Source organism: Cyprinodon variegatus, unplaced genomic scaffold (genome assembly GCF_000732505.1).
Source record: "Cyprinodon variegatus isolate N-32 unplaced genomic scaffold, C_variegatus-1.0 Scaffold1132, whole genome shotgun sequence".
Lineage (NCBI taxonomy): Eukaryota > Metazoa > Chordata > Actinopteri > Cyprinodontiformes > Cyprinodontidae > Cyprinodon > Cyprinodon variegatus.
Window position 1 is genome coordinate 106,353 of NW_015151585.1, and position 19,174 is coordinate 125,526.

General features: G+C 36.9%; 3 protein-coding genes across 3 annotated transcripts; 1 reads left to right on the forward strand and 2 right to left on the reverse strand.

The window, feature by feature from the left end:
* Window positions 1–103: 103 nt before the first annotated feature.
* Window positions 104–4,969, reverse strand: LOC107101677 (sodium/potassium/calcium exchanger 2-like). The gene is made up of 5 exons (XM_015400677.1): window positions 3,939–4,969; window positions 1,888–2,127; window positions 1,721–1,810; window positions 1,430–1,587; window positions 104–1,319 (listed from the first exon to the last, which is right to left on the reverse strand). The coding sequence occupies exons 1-5, from the start codon at window positions 4,839–4,841 to the stop codon at window positions 1,076–1,078; spliced, it is 1,635 nt and encodes a 544-aa protein (XP_015256163.1). The 5' UTR covers window positions 4,842–4,969; the 3' UTR covers window positions 104–1,075.
* Window positions 4,970–7,842: 2,873 nt separating this feature from the next.
* On the forward strand, window positions 7,843–14,625 carry vwa9 (von Willebrand factor A domain containing 9). The gene is made up of 11 exons (XM_015400690.1): window positions 7,843–8,411; window positions 8,490–8,597; window positions 11,113–11,268; window positions 11,434–11,552; window positions 11,635–11,777; window positions 11,851–11,943; window positions 12,225–12,369; window positions 12,490–12,623; window positions 12,855–12,973; window positions 13,515–13,580; window positions 13,666–14,625. The coding sequence occupies exons 1-11, from the start codon at window positions 8,190–8,192 to the stop codon at window positions 13,897–13,899; spliced, it is 1,539 nt and encodes a 512-aa protein (XP_015256176.1). The 5' UTR covers window positions 7,843–8,189; the 3' UTR covers window positions 13,900–14,625.
* hacd3 (3-hydroxyacyl-CoA dehydratase 3) lies at window positions 14,022–18,760 on the reverse strand. The gene is made up of 11 exons (XM_015400691.1): window positions 18,580–18,760; window positions 17,928–17,970; window positions 17,751–17,824; window positions 17,501–17,665; window positions 17,309–17,354; window positions 17,103–17,213; window positions 16,875–17,002; window positions 16,647–16,759; window positions 15,062–15,168; window positions 14,850–14,981; window positions 14,022–14,758 (listed from the first exon to the last, which is right to left on the reverse strand). The coding sequence occupies exons 1-11, from the start codon at window positions 18,655–18,657 to the stop codon at window positions 14,682–14,684; spliced, it is 1,074 nt and encodes a 357-aa protein (XP_015256177.1). The 5' UTR covers window positions 18,658–18,760; the 3' UTR covers window positions 14,022–14,681.
* Window positions 18,761–19,174: the final 414 nt, after the last annotated feature.

Below are 19,174 nucleotides of genomic sequence, written 5' to 3' on the forward strand. Positions count from 1 at the left end.
AATTCTCTTATTTATCCCGAAGTGTACATAACCACCTCAGATTTCAGCATGCCATTCTTTATTTAAGGAATTTAAAACCAGAAAAGTTAGTAAAAAAAAAAAATCTTGAATGAACACCTCAGGTAAAAAGCTTATGACCTCAAATGCACCTGAGTTCATTGAGTCTGAATGAATGGCATGGAACACAGTCTGAAGGTCTTGGAGGGGCCTGGTCAAAGCTTCGATCTTAATCCATCTTACATGCATTGGCTTGACCCTAAATGGGCCAAATCATTCTCCCTTACTTTCCAATGTGGCAAAAAGCATCTCTACCTAGAAGATATCCTCCACAGCCATAAAAAAGACACAATCCCAGATCCTGCAAACACCTGATAACAGTTGCCTTCAACTAGAATATTGTCACCTAGTGGGGGATTACTGTTTTCTCAAAAGGGGTCATGAAAGGTATAGTGGAGGATGTTCTTTTTCATCATCAAAATAAGTGGTCCTCCTAATTGTCAATCATTCTGGGAAAATGTTGACGTAAGGCCGTCCTATATGCTCATCCCCATTTTCTCTTACCGGTGTTGAGTCTGACATAGTGGAAAAATTGCACATCTTCTTTTGGAAAGTAAGCTTGTATGAGCGATGCAAACAGCAATTTTTAAACAGAGCGTGCACAAGAAGAAATGGGCCTGTGCACGCTCTCGTACGTGTTTAACAGGCCTTCCCTCTCGGGTGTGGGTACAGGGTTGTGTATATGCATTCTTTTTAAAAATTGGAGAGACTTAGACTGATTTATTTTGTCATTTTGTATACACAAGTGGGCGGGTCTCAAAAATCTTTCACTATACCTTTTAAAACTATAGTAATTTACAGCTAAGTTACTTACAGTGAAAACAGGAATGCATATGTTTATGTAGTGTACTCAGCATGTATACAAAGTTGTTGAGAAGTGACTTGAGTCTCAAACTGCTGTTCCAAAAAAAAAAAAAAAATCTTTATATTTCCTTCTTTTTATATCCTGGTAGATGATAGGTCAGTTATATATAGAAACGAAACACATGCATAAATAAAAATATTTCAAAGTATTTTTTTACACAGGGCACTTAATGATCCCAAACACCATCATGATGCTAATGACCACAAAAAGAACGTAGAGAAAGACTAAGATGAGACCAAGCAGTTTCCTCATCTTCCACTTACATAACATAATGGAGATGACAGTGAAGAGGAGCACGAGGAAGAGGAGGATACTGGCACAGACGAGGCCTCTGGTCTCAACAGCCACAGGGGATAAACCGTGGGTGAACGTGTAGAGGAGCAACTCTACAGCTAGACTTTTGGTTGAAATGACAAAGAGAAATTAGCATGGGGCTAATAAATCTGCCGCTGTGTTAGTTTTTCTATCGTCATTTCTAAGCCATGTCAATTTAGTTTATTAACTTACCTTATATTGATGTCGAAGATGTTGCTACCCACATTACTGGACACAACCATGTCTCCAAGGCCTTTACGTGCCACTATTACACCAGTTATGAGATCAGGGCTGGACATTGCTGCTACCAGATATGTCATAGGACCCATGGCACCAAAAGCCTCATCCATCTGTAAAACATTAAAATAGTGTTTAGTGAGATTAAGTCAAAATTTCAGGATGGGAATATATGTTACATTAAATATTTCAGTGTGAAATCTAAAACTTGTTGGAGCATTACGGATCTGTTACGGAAGCACTGACCTGGTGAGCCCACCACTTGACAAGGTAGCAGAAGACACTGATCCACACAATAGAAACTAGGTATGTCAGCACAAAGAATTTTCTGTTTTTCTATGAAACAAACACAAAAAAGTAAGTATAAAAGAAAAATTAATCTGAAACAATCTAAAATATCCATCTAGCCATACCTGGTTCCTGACATCGGGAACAGTGAGCCGCAGAGGGAGGATGATTGGCAAAAGGAAGATGTAGACGGCTTGTTTCTGCCATGTGTCAGGCCAGCACAAAGACAATGGCTTAGCGCCTTCTAGCAATTTGTTCTCAACAAACTCCTTGCAGCCACCCGTGTTTACATTACCGCCTTCATTACAGTCTCCAAGGCCTTGTGCATCATCTTCACCTGTGGGAACATACACCTGGGTGGGATTCTGTTAAAAAAATATAAAAGAAAACAAACAAAAACAGTTTTAAACAATAGTGTAACACAAAATAAAAAAAATATCATCTACTGCACTTTTGCAGTAAAATTTGTGTGAGCTTAAAGCCATGGTGTAATTAGAAATGTCTCAATCGAGATATATCTATGCTAGATGACAATTCTGTAATTCTAAAAATAGACTTTTGCTAATACTAATCCCTTCTGAGATACTTCCTCAAAGTAAAGGTTGCTTACTGTATATGTTGTAAAATACTTAATTGTAATTATCGCACATACCTATAATTATCATGATATCAACATGTACTCGTGTCAGAAGAAGTTTAGTTTTGGCATGCCACTCCAACAAGGTTTGAAGGTTAGAAAAAAATAATGCATTAGGTTAAAAATATAAAGCTGCAATCTTTTTTTTTTCTAAGAATTGATAGTGGCAACAAGCACTTACATGTTTACTCTCTGTTTTGATATGACTTGTTGATACTTTGCAACATGGTTCCTGTTAGTCATGCATGGACAAAACTCAAGACAAAAAAAAAACATATCTTCCTCAATTAATGTAGAGCTTAACTAAAAAAAAAAAATTAAAAAAATTAATTGGGTCTCAAAGGCCGCTGCAGTTATCCTAATACAACAGGTGACATGACACAGAAAACCAAAGAGAAGCAGAAGCAATGCAGTCTTTGAATGTGAATGTGATTCAAAAGGATCTGTTTAAGACAAAACAAAATTCTGTTTATGTCCCTTAATATGATTTTTCAAATTGCCCATTAGGCAGCAATTTTAAAACCTAAGTCTGCAGTAAGGCTTTTGCAAGGCCCACTAAAAATGTGACTGACCCAGCAGAACACTACCAACAGGTATGCAGGTCATGTTTTGTCCTATAACACAGATCATTAACACTGCCTTCACCTTTTTTAGTAGAGTGCTTTTGGTGGTAGAGAAACATTTCGGATCCACAGATTATCCTGACCTTCTACTTGGGCAAGACAGACTTTGTAATTCATCAGCTAGAGGAAGAAGAGGAGGCATCACATGCATTGACTAAATGCTAGAGAGAATTTGGTCAAATTACTTCATAATGGCCCTTTTTAAAATGACACAAGTTTAAATGGCGGTATTTTTGTTTTAATGAATGTCACAGAGAGAGAACACTTTTAACAATGCAGAATTCATCATACAGAATAATTTATCTGCTCTCCGCCATGTTGAAAGGTCAAAAGTTGACCTCATCTCAGCAACTAAATATATTTTTTCTAGGTTTCCAGTGGAAATTACAACATGAGTGATGGTTCATGTGCATCTTTGCTATTGTTGTTGCTGTTTACCATAAATAAGATACCACATGAAGGCAGCATTAGAATATCTTTATCTGAAAATATTCCGGTTTATTTTCACCAATTAAGGTAAAATATAGTCCTTTCAAATAACTAGAAAAAAAAGATGACTTTTCCCTAATATGCTGATGAAGGTTCTCAGTTATCCAGGTCATAGTCATTCCGTAAAAATTCTTGAAATCTTGAAAACCAAGTCCAGTGGATATTTTTTGAATTTTTTTTTAATTTTTACGGAATTTTCCCTAATATACTTCACGTCTGCTGAGTGTAAAATAGTATTGATAGTAATGGTAAAGAAATGTCAGATTAACACAGTGCTGCATGCAAGATTTATATTATATCAGATAAAAGTGCTAATTGTTTAAATCTATAAACAACTGTACTTGTCCTATGTTATCACATTCTATCTTAACATTCCCATTTTAAGAATATTTTATATTATCTAATCAAAATGTATGATAGAGCTCACCTTTTCACATCTGTTCACAAATGAAACTTTCTTCACCCTTTTGTTTTTCTGGAGTTTGGTCTTCATTATTTGCTTAGCTTGTGAATTATATTTCAGAAATATGATGTAGAGAATAGAAAAAGTCACCAGGATCACATTTTCCCACCACATGGCAGCACCGTCCAAGAAAAAAATTATCGCGAAGATGAAACCCAACATGTAGAATAATAGGTCTCTGAAAAGCGGCCAGCGGGAAAGAGGGAGAACCCTCCCAGAAAACAAAGCACATATTCCAATCACAAACAACATTCTGAAAGCTGCCGAACCAATAATTGGGTTAATGTCCACAGGAAAGGTGCAGTCATCAAATGGGATTTTGATTAGCTTGACAAACAGCCATGGAATGAATCTTCCTGCAGCCATGAAGGTGACTCCCAGAACATCATCTGAGATATCCAGCCTCTCCATGATGATCCCCAGCGAAGGAACGAAGAAATGATTGCACACAATTAAAAGTGCGACAAAAACGTAGATTATCCCAAAACCGTGTAGGACCACCCATCCTTGCCTGCGATCCTCAATAGAAAAAAGATCTTTAGGGAACATTGTGTTTGAGTGTTGAGCTTTACAGTGGGAAACATTGGAGGTTGGGTCATGAATTGATGTTTCCAGTGAAGGATGAAGAGTCATATTTGTTGGGTCCAAAAATGGTGATTTAGTTTCAGGCACTTTATCAAACGGAGTTGAATATGTAGGATGTTTAACAGGATCTTCCAGCACTGAGTGATCTGTGATATTTCCAGTATCTTCTCCAAAGCCAGACAAAAGATTAGGGGGTTCAGTACCAACACTCTGATTGTCAACAGTTCCAAGGAGGATACCAGAGAAGAAAATCCTAACCATAGTCTTCTCCATATTGTACATAAAACTGCTAATTCACTTGTTTGGCTCTAATGAGAAACACTAAAGGAAGGGCTGATCTTCTCAAACAGACCTTGGATTTACAGGATCCAAAATTAGAGCTGTCTGAATTGGATTTGAGTCCTTCAAGAAAACCTGTTGGTAAAGGAAAAAACCTCAGTTAAATTAAACAAGCAGTTCATCAGGGATACAAGATATAATAGAGTTTTTCTGCAAGCATTCGCTACAAACAGTTTGAACCACTTCAGTTTTTCCATCTTATCGCTTTTTTTTTTGACATTTCAATCATAAACTTTGCCATATTTTAATCAGATTTTATATAATTGAATCTTTTCAAAATAATGAAGTCTATCAGCATTGTTCAGATCCTTTTGTGCACTTTAGTATCTCAGATAATAAAGTAAAAACTAAATCTAACATGAAATCAAAGTCAAACAAACCAGAAACCATGGAGACATCTGGGGGAAACAATGACAAGGAGGTGGACTCAGCGAGACGGAGTTGGAGGAAGTTAGACGAGGAACCAGCACTGAGGAACTGAACAGAGAGTGCATTTTTTGGAGACTGAAACAAAGAGAAGACTAACGAGCAGATTGGGAACAGGTATGAACAGAGCAGAACAGGAAAGGAGCTAGGGAAAAAGGAGAACACAAGAGGGCAGCAGAGGGCAACAAATAAAAACCTAAAAACTGAAGAAAAAAAAAACAGAAAACACAACAAAATAAGAATTAAACCACTAAAACTAGAAAACATGGAACAAAGTAAAACAAAATACTTAAAAAAAACATAACAGGACCAAGACTGTGACAGAATGTGTGAATGACTGAATGTAGTTTAAAGCGCTTTGGTCAAGTCCTCTGACCTGAAAAAGCTTTATATAATTACAGCCCATTTTAATCCATGTGTTATTCCAAGGCTGGACTATTGTAATTCTTTGCTTTTAGGAAGTGTTCAACCTGTAGTTAAAAGCCTTAAGCCGATCCAATAAAAATTGAAAATAGAGATCATATCTCTCCTATCCTGGCTTCTTTTCATGGCTTTCTATTAAATCCAGAATAGAATTTAAAGATTTCAGCCGGGATAGACATTTCTCCCTAGCTCTACCCTTCTTATAACCTGACAACAGCCAGATGCATGTCTCGCTCCGCCTAGCTCCACGGAGCGAGACATGCATCTGGCTGTTGTCAGGTTACCCTTCTTATACCTCATACAAAATAGTTAGGCTCTGTTCTGTATTTGTGCTGTTATTTTGGCTGCTGGATCTCATTGGGACCATTTTTCCTCCTTCTGCTTCATTCTATCTATATTCTCCCATTTATCAAGTTTCACTCAAACATTTGTTCTCTCTGCTTTACAGCCATCAGTGTGAGTACAATCCTATTCGACAAACCATGTCTTTAGTGTCCCATTTCCAAACAGTTACACACAATATGTAATTAAACTATTAATATAGCCTACACGTTAATGGAAAATATAATAGGCTAAAACTAAGAGCATTACAGTTCAATGCTACGGAAATAATTAAAAAGAACTTCACACTTACTTTATTCCTGCGTTTAGTTTTCAATCAAATTTTAAGATATCCAAAATAGAGTTTTTTTTACTTTATATTTGCAGTCTGCAGTACATTTTTTCGAGGAAAGAAAACTTGATCCGTTTCAAACGGGTTATAGAGCAACTTCAAAAAAAAAAAAAAAAAAAAAAAAAAAAATCCAGGACCGTTCAGTCTGACCTCCCAGATTCCACATCCCCAAAGCATAAATCTTATGTATTTCCAAAAACTAAGACAGTTTAATTAAATTACAATTGGTACTTAGACACAGCAGGGAGCAGATTTCTCATCTCGATCAAAATATTTATTTTACAGGGGCTAAAAAGTTTCATCAAATCCAGTCACCACAACTTCCAAGAGCGCCTCTCACAACTTCAAAATAAACTTCTTATCGATTCTGAGTTTGGGAGTGGAGAAGAAACCAGTTTTGTATGATTATCCCAATTACAAAGACCCACAAAGAAAAAAATAATGTTTTGGCAGAAACGCGTGTTATTGATGTTGATTTCATATTTCATAATTAATAATTAATTAATAATTTAGTATTAAATTAAGCGTTCATTACCGCATGTTTTTCTCCTATGAATTAAAAAATAATAATATATAGCATTCTCTCCTCGAGTTTCCAGGAAGTCGAAGCGGAGAAAGACGGGCGGGACCGCGGCTTTAGGCTATGGCAACCCAAGAATGCCACTATTCGCATCTACTTATGACTTAGACAGATGTATTTGTCATTTTGTTTACACAAGTGTAAAACAAAAATAAATATTACGTTTAGAACGGTTCTCTGGACAATTTCATTTATTTTTTAAAGTGCAGCCTTGAAAAATAGTAATAAATAAAAAATATATAAAAACAGTAATATAAAATAATTATCACGTTAAGATTTAAATTCACCCTCTAAAAACACCCGTTTTTCCGAAATTTTGCTGCTTTTTACGGTATTTTAAATCTGAATAAGATTTAAATCTTAAGGTGATAATTAGATGCCAATAGGGGCATTCTTGGCTTTGCTTTGCGCACGCGGTCTGGAATGGCGCAGCGTGGCGCAGCTGTTGTGGAGGATGTGGGTTTTCGCTGTAAGGGCCGAATGGGCAGAAACTATGATCAAAACCACAAACAACATAAACCGATGTTAATAATGATAATAATTATACGTGCAAATATTATTAGATAATTTCTAAAACACCAAACTACCCAGATAAATAAATTGGAATTTCAGAGGAAAATTACAGTCTGGGTATGAACTGTATTTGATTTTGCCTCAAATTTGACGAAAAGCGTTTAGAATAATAATGGGGAAAAAAATTATTATAGTTATGATATGACACCATAGTCTTTGTAGTTTTTTGTTTGTTTGTAATAGATCCATGTTATGAATAATGCACATTTTGTTAGACTACATAGGAGCGGAACTATATATCGGTAAAAGATGTTCTCTACGGACAGCATTATTGATGCACTCCTAAAACAACATAAGCGAGATTACAGAAACGGTCTAACTTGTTTAGCCATTTTTGTGTCTTATATTTCATCCTTTGTGGGGGTTTTTAACTTATGGATATTTTTCCTTTTATATTTGATAAATAAATATCCCGACCGTGTCTCTGCTTTAGCCGTTAGGTGGCAAAATGCTAGCAAACTAGCCCCGGTTGCTAGTGCTAACCTGCCTAACGCCGCTAATTTGAGTTTTAATTTTAACTTAAGCTTGGAGAATTTCAGGTAGTTTTACAGTAAACTGTGTTTGGGAAATATTGTAAAACAGTTTCATTGCGGATCTCATTCAGAGGTGAGCAGCAATGCCTACAGTGATTTTAATGGACGTGTCCCTGTCCATGACACGACCAGTGTCCGTGGATGGCAGCGAGGAGTTCCAGAGGAAGAACCTGGCAGTTCACGGACTTAACATGCTGTTTGAACACATGGCTTCTAACTATCGCCTGGAGTTCACAGCGCTGATGGCTTTCTCTTCCCTTTGGGAGCTGCTGGTGCCTTTCACCAGGGATTACAATGCATTACAGGTAAGAGCTGCGTTTGCATAGAAAGTAATTTCTGCCTTCATATTGGTCTGTTTAATGATTTGGTGTTGTTGTTCACAGGAGGCACTCAGTAACTTGGAAGACTATGATAAAACATGTCTTGAGTTGGCTCTTCAAGGAGTCAGTAGCGTTGTTCAGCAGGAATGGGGCAGTGCAGGTCCCTGTCAGGTATGCAAGCAGCCATATTTATGTGGTTGATTTTATTTTTTTTATGTATTATTTTTGTCACACACAGAACAAAGCACATATTGGCAAATATTTATCACAGCAATTGATATAGTGTGACAATACAGTGCATGGGAGGCATTCAGGTCTTGCAATACAGGAGTCAGTTTTTCCTCTTATGTAGGACAGTAGAGGATCCCAGATCTTGTGATAGTTTTTTATTTTGTCCATGTTGTGATACCTATGTTCCCCATTTCCCTCAGCCACATTTCGTAGCTTGGTGCAAAGTCACTTTTCCACATCAGCAAGATCATTTTCTTTGCCACACAACCATCGCTAAAGAGACAACTTGAGCCTCAAATGTATTGGCCAAAAGATGCGTGGTTGATTTTATCCCTTTTTTTGGTCTTATGAAGTTCTCTGTTATTTGGGTATATTCATACAAAACAACGTTGTGTTCAGTAGATATGTGTGACCGAAAGCATTTGCTCGATTTACTGGAGGTCTCTTCCTGTTAAAAGGGAGTTTTTCCTCTCCACTGTCGCTACAAGCATGCTTAGTGTGAGGGATTGCATTAGAGTCAATGAGTCGATGCAATTGACTGGTTTTCCTTAGATATAACTTTATATACTTTATATTAATTTGACTGGATGATCTGGTGAACTGTAAAGTGCCTTGATATGGCATGTGTTGTTAATTGGCGCTATATAAATAAACTGAATTGAATTTAATTCTTTAAAGAATATTGTTAGTTAGGTAAAAAAAAAACATATCAATGCAATAGAAAAAAAAAACGTATTAATCCTCTTCAGTAGATTTCTAATAATGCCATTTTATTTCCAGTTGCATCAGAAAAGTACTCCACATAGCAACCAAATATAAACCCAAACAAACCCAGAGTTAGCATTAGAAGGTCCTTTTCACTGCGCTGTATGTCCCTCACTATTGGATTGGAGATGAATTTGATGAAACAAAGGGTTCTCTAGGGTTTTAGTTTTGCAGCTACATCTGCAACATCTGGACATTGTTCAAGATGGCCAGATGTTTCTGTGTTCTTTTCTCTGGATAAGGTTATCCACATTCAGGCCTCCTGATTAGATTTTATATGCCCCAAAGCACATTGATTGGGTGGATATTGAATAAACACACAAAAATTAATATTGCTATAATGCACTGGTTAGACATCTGCAAAGGTGTTTTAATAAAGTAAACACAATTTGATCTTTGTTAGCTTCTCCAATTATTTAAATCGACCCATTATACAGAGACACAAAACTGACCTTACATATTTTATGTCAATTTAAGAAATGCTACAGTTCGTTCAATACCTTGCAGATGCAGAAAGGATATCTTTTAACAGCTCTTTAGATATTATTGCTTTAAAAAACTATCATTCTGTTACATTTTGGTTTTTGGTCTGCCAATTTTTGTAAGCATTGAATTATGAACTGCTTTTCAAGGCAAAAATAAAAATGGAAGACACTCTGAGAAAAGAAAAAAAGGAAATGAAGTTTCCAGGACAGATCTAATCTCCACTAAAAACTGCCACAATATTTAGGCCTAATCTCTAATTTATTTAGACACTGATTAAAAACTAATTTGACCCTTTACATTACTGTGAAAAAAAGTTTTTTTCTTACTCTTGTGTAGAGTCTGTGATGGGGTTTGGGTCATGCTTATTATCCATCTTCAGTAACAGTCTGTGTTCTCTCACTAACGCTTTAGTGGTGATTAAATGTAACTCATTACTATTGATCTCTGCTATGATCTAATTTCACTTTCCAGTTGCGTAGTCTGGCTTTAGCCCTACTTTAGCTCTTAGAGTGAAATGTGATAGCATCACATTTGACTTTATACTGCTTTGTTATATATGAATAAGACTCACCACATGAATCTTTCATCCTGAGATAACAATTATTTATTTGGGTTTTTTCCAAAACCCCCTAAACTAATAGAACAGCTTGGATCTTTTGTTTTTGTCATTTTTGAGACATATTTCTTTATTTGTTATCGTCATGTTTGAAAAAAAAAAAAATGTCAATACAATTAGTGTCTACAGTTCAGACGTGCGGCTGCACCACTTTCTGTAACTGGTGAAATGTATGTATCTATTTGAAGACCTTTTTTTATTAGTTTTTGGTTCTTATGCATGGAGAAAGTGGTCATTTATGTTTGCAGTAAATTATCACCAGTCATTCCTAAATTCGCTGTTATTACGTCCTTCCCCATTTTAACACCTCAAATATCAGACATCCAAAATTGTCTAGAGAGCTGTTCTAAACGAAATTTCTTTTTCTTTACACGTGTATACAAAAAGACAAAATAAATCTAAGTTTACATGAAACTGTATTTTAAATGGTTGAAACTTACATTACTTCTAGCAACTTACACGTTATATCATCACCCTTTATTTAGTATAATGTTTTTAATGCCTTTTATTTTTTTTATTTTCTGCCTTTTCAGTAATGGCTCCTCCTTAACTGCTCATGTTTATGCGTTTCCCCCTTTTGTCCTGTAGGTGGTACTGGTTACAGACGGATCTCTTGGCATTGGGAAGGGTTCCCTTCGCCACTCTCTTCAGACTCTGAAACATCGGGTTGAGGACAAAAAGTTTCCCCTCCCTTTTCCTTTTCCCACCAAAATGTTCATCATGTGTATTGCCAATGCAGAGGAGGTACTGAAGGGCACATTTCTGACTGTACATTGGTTTTAAAAGATTACTCAGTCTATATCTATGGTGATAAAAATGAGCTACAGGGAGCATGTCATAACTTAAGTGTCAAATTTCAGTATTCTTTTTGAAAGATCCAGAAATGAGAGCCTTTCTTGTTTTATTTAGCTGCAAATGACTGATGCCCTGGAAAACCTAGAGGAGCTCCTTCGTATCAGCGGAGGGGATGGACAGATCTTCACTGTGGATGGACCGCTTTGCATGAAGAGTGTACAAGCAATGTTTGGGTATGGCTGAGTTAACGATGCTGTAGAGATGCTTGTTTGTTTATTCATATGCTGAGTTTTTCTGTCATTTCCATTCCTCCAGAATGCTAATTGACCGGGCCTACTCACCTTTCCATGCAGTTCTGCACTGTGGGAATCTGTCTTCAAACGTTCAGGTGTTCCCTCGACCTGAACCTGTCGTGGTGGACGACGAGGTGGAGCCTATTCCCAGAGCTGTCAGCACAGGTCATTATCAAGATTTTTAAACTCACTTAAACTTTTTATTATCGATCTTCACTCAGGTTATGTTTGTTTTCAGATTTGGAAATAGTGGGCTTCATTGAAATTGCTGATATCTCCAGCCCTCCTGTAATATCCAGACACTTGGTCCTTCCTATTCCTGTAAACAAAGGTTTGTTTTGTTGCTCCAGCTGATTAATCTTTCTGCATAAGTGATTGGCAGCTTTTGCTTTTAAAAGGTTTCACTGAAGAATAGTTATAGAAAACAAAATAAGAATGGCTATTAGGCCACTTCAGGGAAATAAAATCCTCTCGGATTGTTTTTTTGTAGGAAATTATTATAAAAGAGGATCATTTGGAGAGAAGGATTTAAGCAGCATTAATTAATTAAATTCTTGATTCCTTTTTGTTCTCACAGGAAGTTGCTCTAACATATTTTTATATAATTTTTAGAAGTGGATGATGTTGGCGCAGGAGCTACTGATGAGCTTGAAGAGGAACCTTCGGCTAGCCAAATGGCTGGAAAAAGCCCAAATTTCTGTGTTCTTTTACATGGAAGTCTGAAGGTGGAGGGGATGGTGGCTCTGGTCCAGCTGGGGTAAGCATCAACAGAGTCAGAGTATACACCACCTTCTAAATTTCTCTGCAGAAGAATATTTTTCATTTGGGGGGTAACAGCTGCCTAATTTCACCAAACTCTTTCCTGCTTTGATCTCAGGCCGGAGTGGTTTGGCATGTTGTACTCTCAAGCAGACAGCAAAAAGAAGTCCAACCTGATGATGTCTTTGTTTGAGCCCGGTCCAAATCCTCTACCTTGGCTGGGCAAGATCACACATTTGGGACCAGTTTCAGGTAACATTTTACTGCATAGATATCCGATTGCTGGATATTTATTTTTTTATTATGCAACTTTTGAATAAACCTACAAACATGAAACACTAATATGGGTGAGAGACTGTTATCTTAAAGCTCAAGGGTCCCTGTATGTGTACATGATCAGTTAATGATTACTCTTTGTTCTGCTTTGAGCTTAATGTGGATCGACCGACTTCTCTCTGATGCGTCATCTTTCTGATGTTGCAGAGGCTGCTGAAAATCCCTACGGCGAGGATGACAGTAAAAGTCCTTTCCCTGTGCAGCCACAGGTCAAACGAAGCTACGCTCAGAACGTCACAGTGTGGATTAAAGCCAGCGGACTACAGGTGCAGTGAAAGGAAAATAAGAAATCTGTAAAAATGTTGAAAACTTCAGAGGAATACATTATTATGGGGAGTGTTGGCCTAGTGGATTAGAGCAGTGCACTTGTGTTCTGAGAGGGCTGCAAGTACCCGGTCCTCACAAACTCCACTCTGGGTTCCTGAGCAAAACCCTTAGCCCCACACTGCTCCCCGGGCGCTGCACAATGGCAGCCCACTGCTCCCCAAGGGGATGGGTTAAATGCAGAGGTAAATTGCTCTAAAGGAAGATAAAGTAAAATTCATTATTAAATTATCTTGCTTTAAAAGTCCAAACAGGCAAAGCACCAAAACGTTTGTCTAAATGGAATAACACTGTAATGACCTGAATATCTTGTTGATAAAATAACATTTCCTACCTCTACTAACCATCCTGTACGACATTTGTGTGGGCAGTAAGGTGTAAACTTCAAACCTCAACTATTTCCTGTCAAGAATTAAAAATGTTATTCTATGCATGTTCAAATATCTCCTGACAAGTTTTTTTTTTTTTATTGTCGTAACACAGACTGATGTTCAGAAGATCTTGAGGAATGCAAGGAAACTACCGGACAAAACTCAGACATTCTATAAGGTAGGTTTAGCAGCAATTGTTTTAAATAAAGACTTTTTTTTTTTTTCTAAACAAAAGTAAAACTTCTGTGTTGTTAATCTACCAGGAGCTGAATCGCCTGCGGAAAGCAGCCTTGGCGTTTGGTTTTTGGGAGCTCCTGAAAGGCGTGGCTGAGCTGCTGGAGAGGGAGTGTACAATGCTGCCCGACTCAGCCCATCCTGATGCTGCTTTCCAGCTCTCTCATGCTGCACACCAGCTCAAACTAGCCAGTTCTGGGGACTCCCAGTATGCTGCTTTTGATCACAACATTGTCCCCATGCACACAGACTTCTCCAGCTGAGCCATAAACTGATTCTCAGCTTGAACTGCCAGCAGATTTGGAACATTTCTGAATTGTTTACTGGAACATCATTTTGAGAAATAAGTCAAAAGAACATTGAAAATGTTAATTGTAAATATTCATTTTTTTTTTTTTAACAGGTTTCTTAAACGGATATATTTCCAAGATTGAGCAGTAACTAAATTTGTTTTTTTATTTGGTCTCATAAGTTATCAAAATGACAATTAAAGAGACATTTAGAACAAGAAATTAGTAGAATAATAAAGATACATACTGGGTCAAAGCTTAGTTAAAATAAAGGACAACTTTTTTCAGATCTTTATCAGAAGGAAACAATAAATAAAACCATGCATTAGAGGTTGATATTCTTCATTTAAGCCAAAATCATTGTAAACCAGCTGTTAGCACTAAGGTCTTTCAGAAGTTGTTGCTCAGAAGTCATGTAGAAAGAGACATTAAAAAAAAAACAGATGGGTTAGAAAGAAATGTCAACTGTTTCGATCTCTGTGGTTTAACAGTAATCTGAAAATCTAGTTTATGAGAACTACTGCTAAATGTGACCATGTGGTGATAAAAGATAACACAATCTGGGGAAAGGTTATGTAAAAAGATAGAGGAAGTCTGAGGAGAGCAAAGGTATGTGAAGTAGAAAACAACTATTAAGGGAAAAACATTTGGAACCGGAGCAGAGGCGTAGCTGATGGTCTTAAAAAAAAAAAAAAAAAAGGTTCAAATGTAAGCAGGCAGTAGTGGCGTTCAAGTATTATTGTTAGTACTGAGCGTTAATGCGTCTTCCTCTTTTTGGTCCGGAAACGCCTTTTCCTCTGCTTGTAAAGGTGCCGAAAGTTAATAAAAAGCCCTGAGAGTAGAAAAAAAAAGATCCGTCAGTATTAAAAACACACTTTTGATAAATAGTGCATTTTTAGATATACGTTTTCTGTTAACTTTACCCAAAAACATGAGAATCAGGTAGATTTGCAGGACGTAAGAGAAGCTGATGGATGTCCCAATTGCTTTCGGCAGAGGAATGCTCAAGAGTTTGGTTTGGTCAAATATGGGAATGGACTGTATCACTGCGACAGCTTTATGGAATAAAAACATGCATATTAATATGTTGATGTAAAAAAAAAAAAAAAAATAGGAGACTCATGAACTAACTCACCTTCAGCTAAGACACCTAATGGGTACAGGGGGATCCAGACTGTGTAGCGCAACCAAGTGAGAGTTTTCCACTCGGTGTTAAAGCAGCCCAGCATGTAAAACGGATACCTGAATTAGAGCAGGATGTTTGCTTTACTTGGGGGGAACAGATGCTTGTATGCCACCAGATTTGCATTTATAACAATATTGCTTTCAAACTCGTTTCATTAGGCTGTGGATTCTGCTGATCAGAAATGGAAATGAATAGTCTGTGTAGCTTGGAGACAAAGATTTAGAGCTTCTGAGTAAAAGTCTTTGACAAATGTTGGTAGAATGACGCTTCATGTCTCCAAGCTGGATATTATATACACCGTGGACATGAAAATTAACCAGTGGTTTGAAATTGGGGTGAACACTTCTGTCAAAATATCTTGTTTCTATCATTTACCTTTTTTTATATATATTTTTAAACAATTACATGAGAAAAAATATTTTTTTATGCAGAAAATGTTTTGTAATTGTGATAGCTGCTGAATTGACTAATGCAGACTTGGTTGACAATGTTCTCCAAGTAGAATAACCTATAGTAGGTTATTGCTTAGGAAACCTGGCTGATAATAGAGTGCTGTAAACAAGCATGTTAATGGAAAGTTAAGCTTTTATAGAGGTGTAATGATGGCATAAGGTTACAGTGCACAAATCCTGTTTCAAAGTCCTGGGTACAGAACCTGGTCAGGCTTGATGCCTTTGTTTTCCAGACAGACCATTAGATCCTTGCTACACATCTTTCCTCTTCCCACCCTATTTACTGTCACACTTTCAAAATAAAGGCCACTGGTACCAAACAAAAAGGTTCACAAGGCAATTTCTTCATTATAGTAAAATTTGTAGGTCTAAGAATTTGCGGTAGAGTGGTGAGACAGAATCCAAGCTACCACCATCTTCCTCTGGTGTAGCTTAATGAAGATTTCATTTTGCAGCAGGACTTGGCACCTGCCCACACCGCCTAAAGCAGCAATACCCGAGTTAATGATCCTAGTTTAAAGGGGCTTGATCGGTCAGCTAAATCAACCCGACCTAAACCACAGAGAATTAAGCCTTGCAAAGAAGGAGCTGAGCAATCCCGATTCCAACGGTAATTAAATAAAATCTTTTGTTAATTTATTTTTAAACCTTTAATGGTATTTCAAGACATGTGCCAAGGCAGTTTTACTCTACAAAAGAAAATCTGAAGTCCTAATTGCAAAACTGGTTTTATTACCTCAGGTTTTTATAGAGCATTAAAATAGACAGCCCACTTTGCTGTAGTAGTAACCTGCATTCCAAAGACCTTTAAACATTTTGATTATTCTGGTGTCAGTGAATATCTAGAAACACAGACCTCCTTAACGCCTCAGTAGAGTGAGGCTGTTCGCACTCATTCTCTGATGCTGCTGATGCTGTATTTCATCCAAAAGGAAATCTAGGCCAAGTATATAGTGCTGTACTTTTATATTTTATTCTACAATCTTGATTAAAACCTATATTTGTATAGTATTAGACATTTCGGAGAAAGTAAAACTTTGGATATATATGACAATATTCAAACGATTTGCGCCTTTACTTACCTAAAAATCTCGATGGTGCTCCAAAGATAGAAAACAAAGAAGACAACTGGCCGGTGGTGCATTTCTTCCAAACTACCAAAAATGATGAAGAGGATAAAGTTCCTTCCAACCACCTACCAAGAGAAAATAAAAGATACACCATGAGATCTCATACATTCATAATCTATATGACATTTTTAAATTTGTACATTTTGCTGTTAGTAAAACTCACAAATGTATATGCTGTACCTGTATAAGGGTGGGAATAACACCAGTCCGAACTACACCAAAAGCAGCATTCAGCACCTCAACTGATGCCAAGATTTGACAGAAGAACATCACATCCGATATGGTGTGAAACGTGTCGTACAGCGAGTCTGAAATTTGATTAAGTGGTTAAAGTTACAAATGAAAGGAAGGTTTAAAAAAAGCAAACCACATGCAGGAGGATGGTTAAACTAGGCTGGTATTTCTGACCTTGCCCAAAGATGAAGAGGCGTACAGTCATGTTAACGAAGATCCATGAAAATCCAAGAAACTGAACCAGGTTGTAAACAAACAAAAAGCCTGTTTTCAGGCTAACAAACCCTGAGAGAAAAAAAAATACAATTTATCCACTACACCAAAAATGAGAGAGAAATATTTTAGGAAATAAGTTTTAAATCACCTGATAGAATAATTACCTTCTTCTGAATGCCTCAAAGCTTTCAGTCTGTTCCTTTTCTCCTCCTTTTCAAAATTTAAAGAAATAATGACTATTAGGATTGATAAAGCATTTGTTTCCCTGATCACCAGCAAAAGAAACACTGACATAAAAAGCACTGTACAAAAAAAAAAAACACTGAGTGATGTTGAAAAATCTTATTTTGCCTGACCTTTTCCTGGATCTCCATCTCAGCGTCCGACTCGTCCAACCAGCGATCGAAGTCTGGGGCCAGGAAAACCGGTTTGCGCTCCTGAGCGGTCAGCCTTTCCCACCAGCCTCGCTGCTCTTTCCGCACTGTGATGTTTACCTGCCGCTGCGTGGACTTGTGTCTCACCTTGACGCAAAGGAGAATAAATTAAAGTCACGGTAAAAAAAAAAAAACATAAGAAGTAAAAGCTGAAGTGAGAAGACAAGCATACCTCTGACTTTACTGGTAAAAAAAACTCTAAGCTGAACTCATATTCATGCTGTCCTTTAGCACCATGCCCCAGAGCTGCAGGGATAAAAAAAGTGATCATTAGTCTCCTTAAAAAACACACAAAAAAAAAACTGGGCAATGTAAGGAAAACTACTAAGAGTAGAAAAACATGACTTGCCTTGAAAATGAAGGACATTCTCATGTACTTGGACATCAATATTCTGCAGAAATAAACAGATAGGGGGAATGCCCTTGTACTGAATAAGCATTTGTATAATGATACATTTTAATGGAAAATTGTGATCAAATAGATCTCAAAGCAAGATAAACCTACCTTTTGTAGTCACAGAATGTACTGGAATTCGATTTTAATGTAAGCCATAATCTTTGTTACAGAAACTACTGAACAAATTGGCAGTTTTACATCTCTTCCGCCTAAGATCTGGTCTACCTCATTAACAAATAGCGTTACAAGTTTCAAAATAAAAACTGTGGTAACCTTCAGAGAAGTTGCGGATAGATAATGTGGAGATAGAACTGAGCTAGAAAAAAAAAAAAAAATCCGCCCTCGAGTTTCAGAGGTTATTTCAGGCTTTACTAATCCACGAATCCACCCACGCGCTACTTCAAGCCCTTCCACTCAACTAATTCTGATATGAACAGGTTTGGTTAGGGAAAAGAAAGGGAACCTTGTGAAGATGTCATATCAGCGAAGCTAATCTCAGTTTGTATATAACAGTATGCAAACAAACTGCCATCTTTATTTGCATTTGTATTCTGCCATCTGAAGTAATAAAAAGAACTCAGGACAGCAGGTGTGTTGAACTCACCAGTGCATCTGTGAGCTCCACGCGCAGGTAGATTTCCTCGTGGCGTTGTGCCCAGTAAACAAGAGGTGTCAGCGTCATTATTGAAGCTCTAAAAAAGCTTATTTTCAAATGAAATAACAATAAAGAAAATGAATGAAGCCCCTTGCAGCATGCTAGCTTCCTGGAAGGTCCTCACCAGAATATTCTGTCAATGCGCGCGCACATTCTGTCACGGTGGAGACGTGCTCGTTCACGTTCGGTCCTCTCCTCTGATTGGCTGGAGATGTATATTTACGGAAGTGTTACGGGTCCTCAGCAGTTGTTCTTTTTGTTTTGTTTTCTTTACATAACACGAAATAAAAAAAATAGAATATAGTAAATGAGTTAGTAGTTTACGAGAAAATAAATTGCAATTAATTAAACAAGATATTTTGGACAAACGTTCTACTTCAAAATATTTTTTGTAATTTAAAGAATTACCATAAGAAAACGAAATTCATAGAAAGAATTTAATATTTATTAACTTAATTATTATTTAAAGAAAAATTTCTAGAGGGAGGGGCTGTTTTATTAATATATATATATATATATATATATATATATATATATATATATA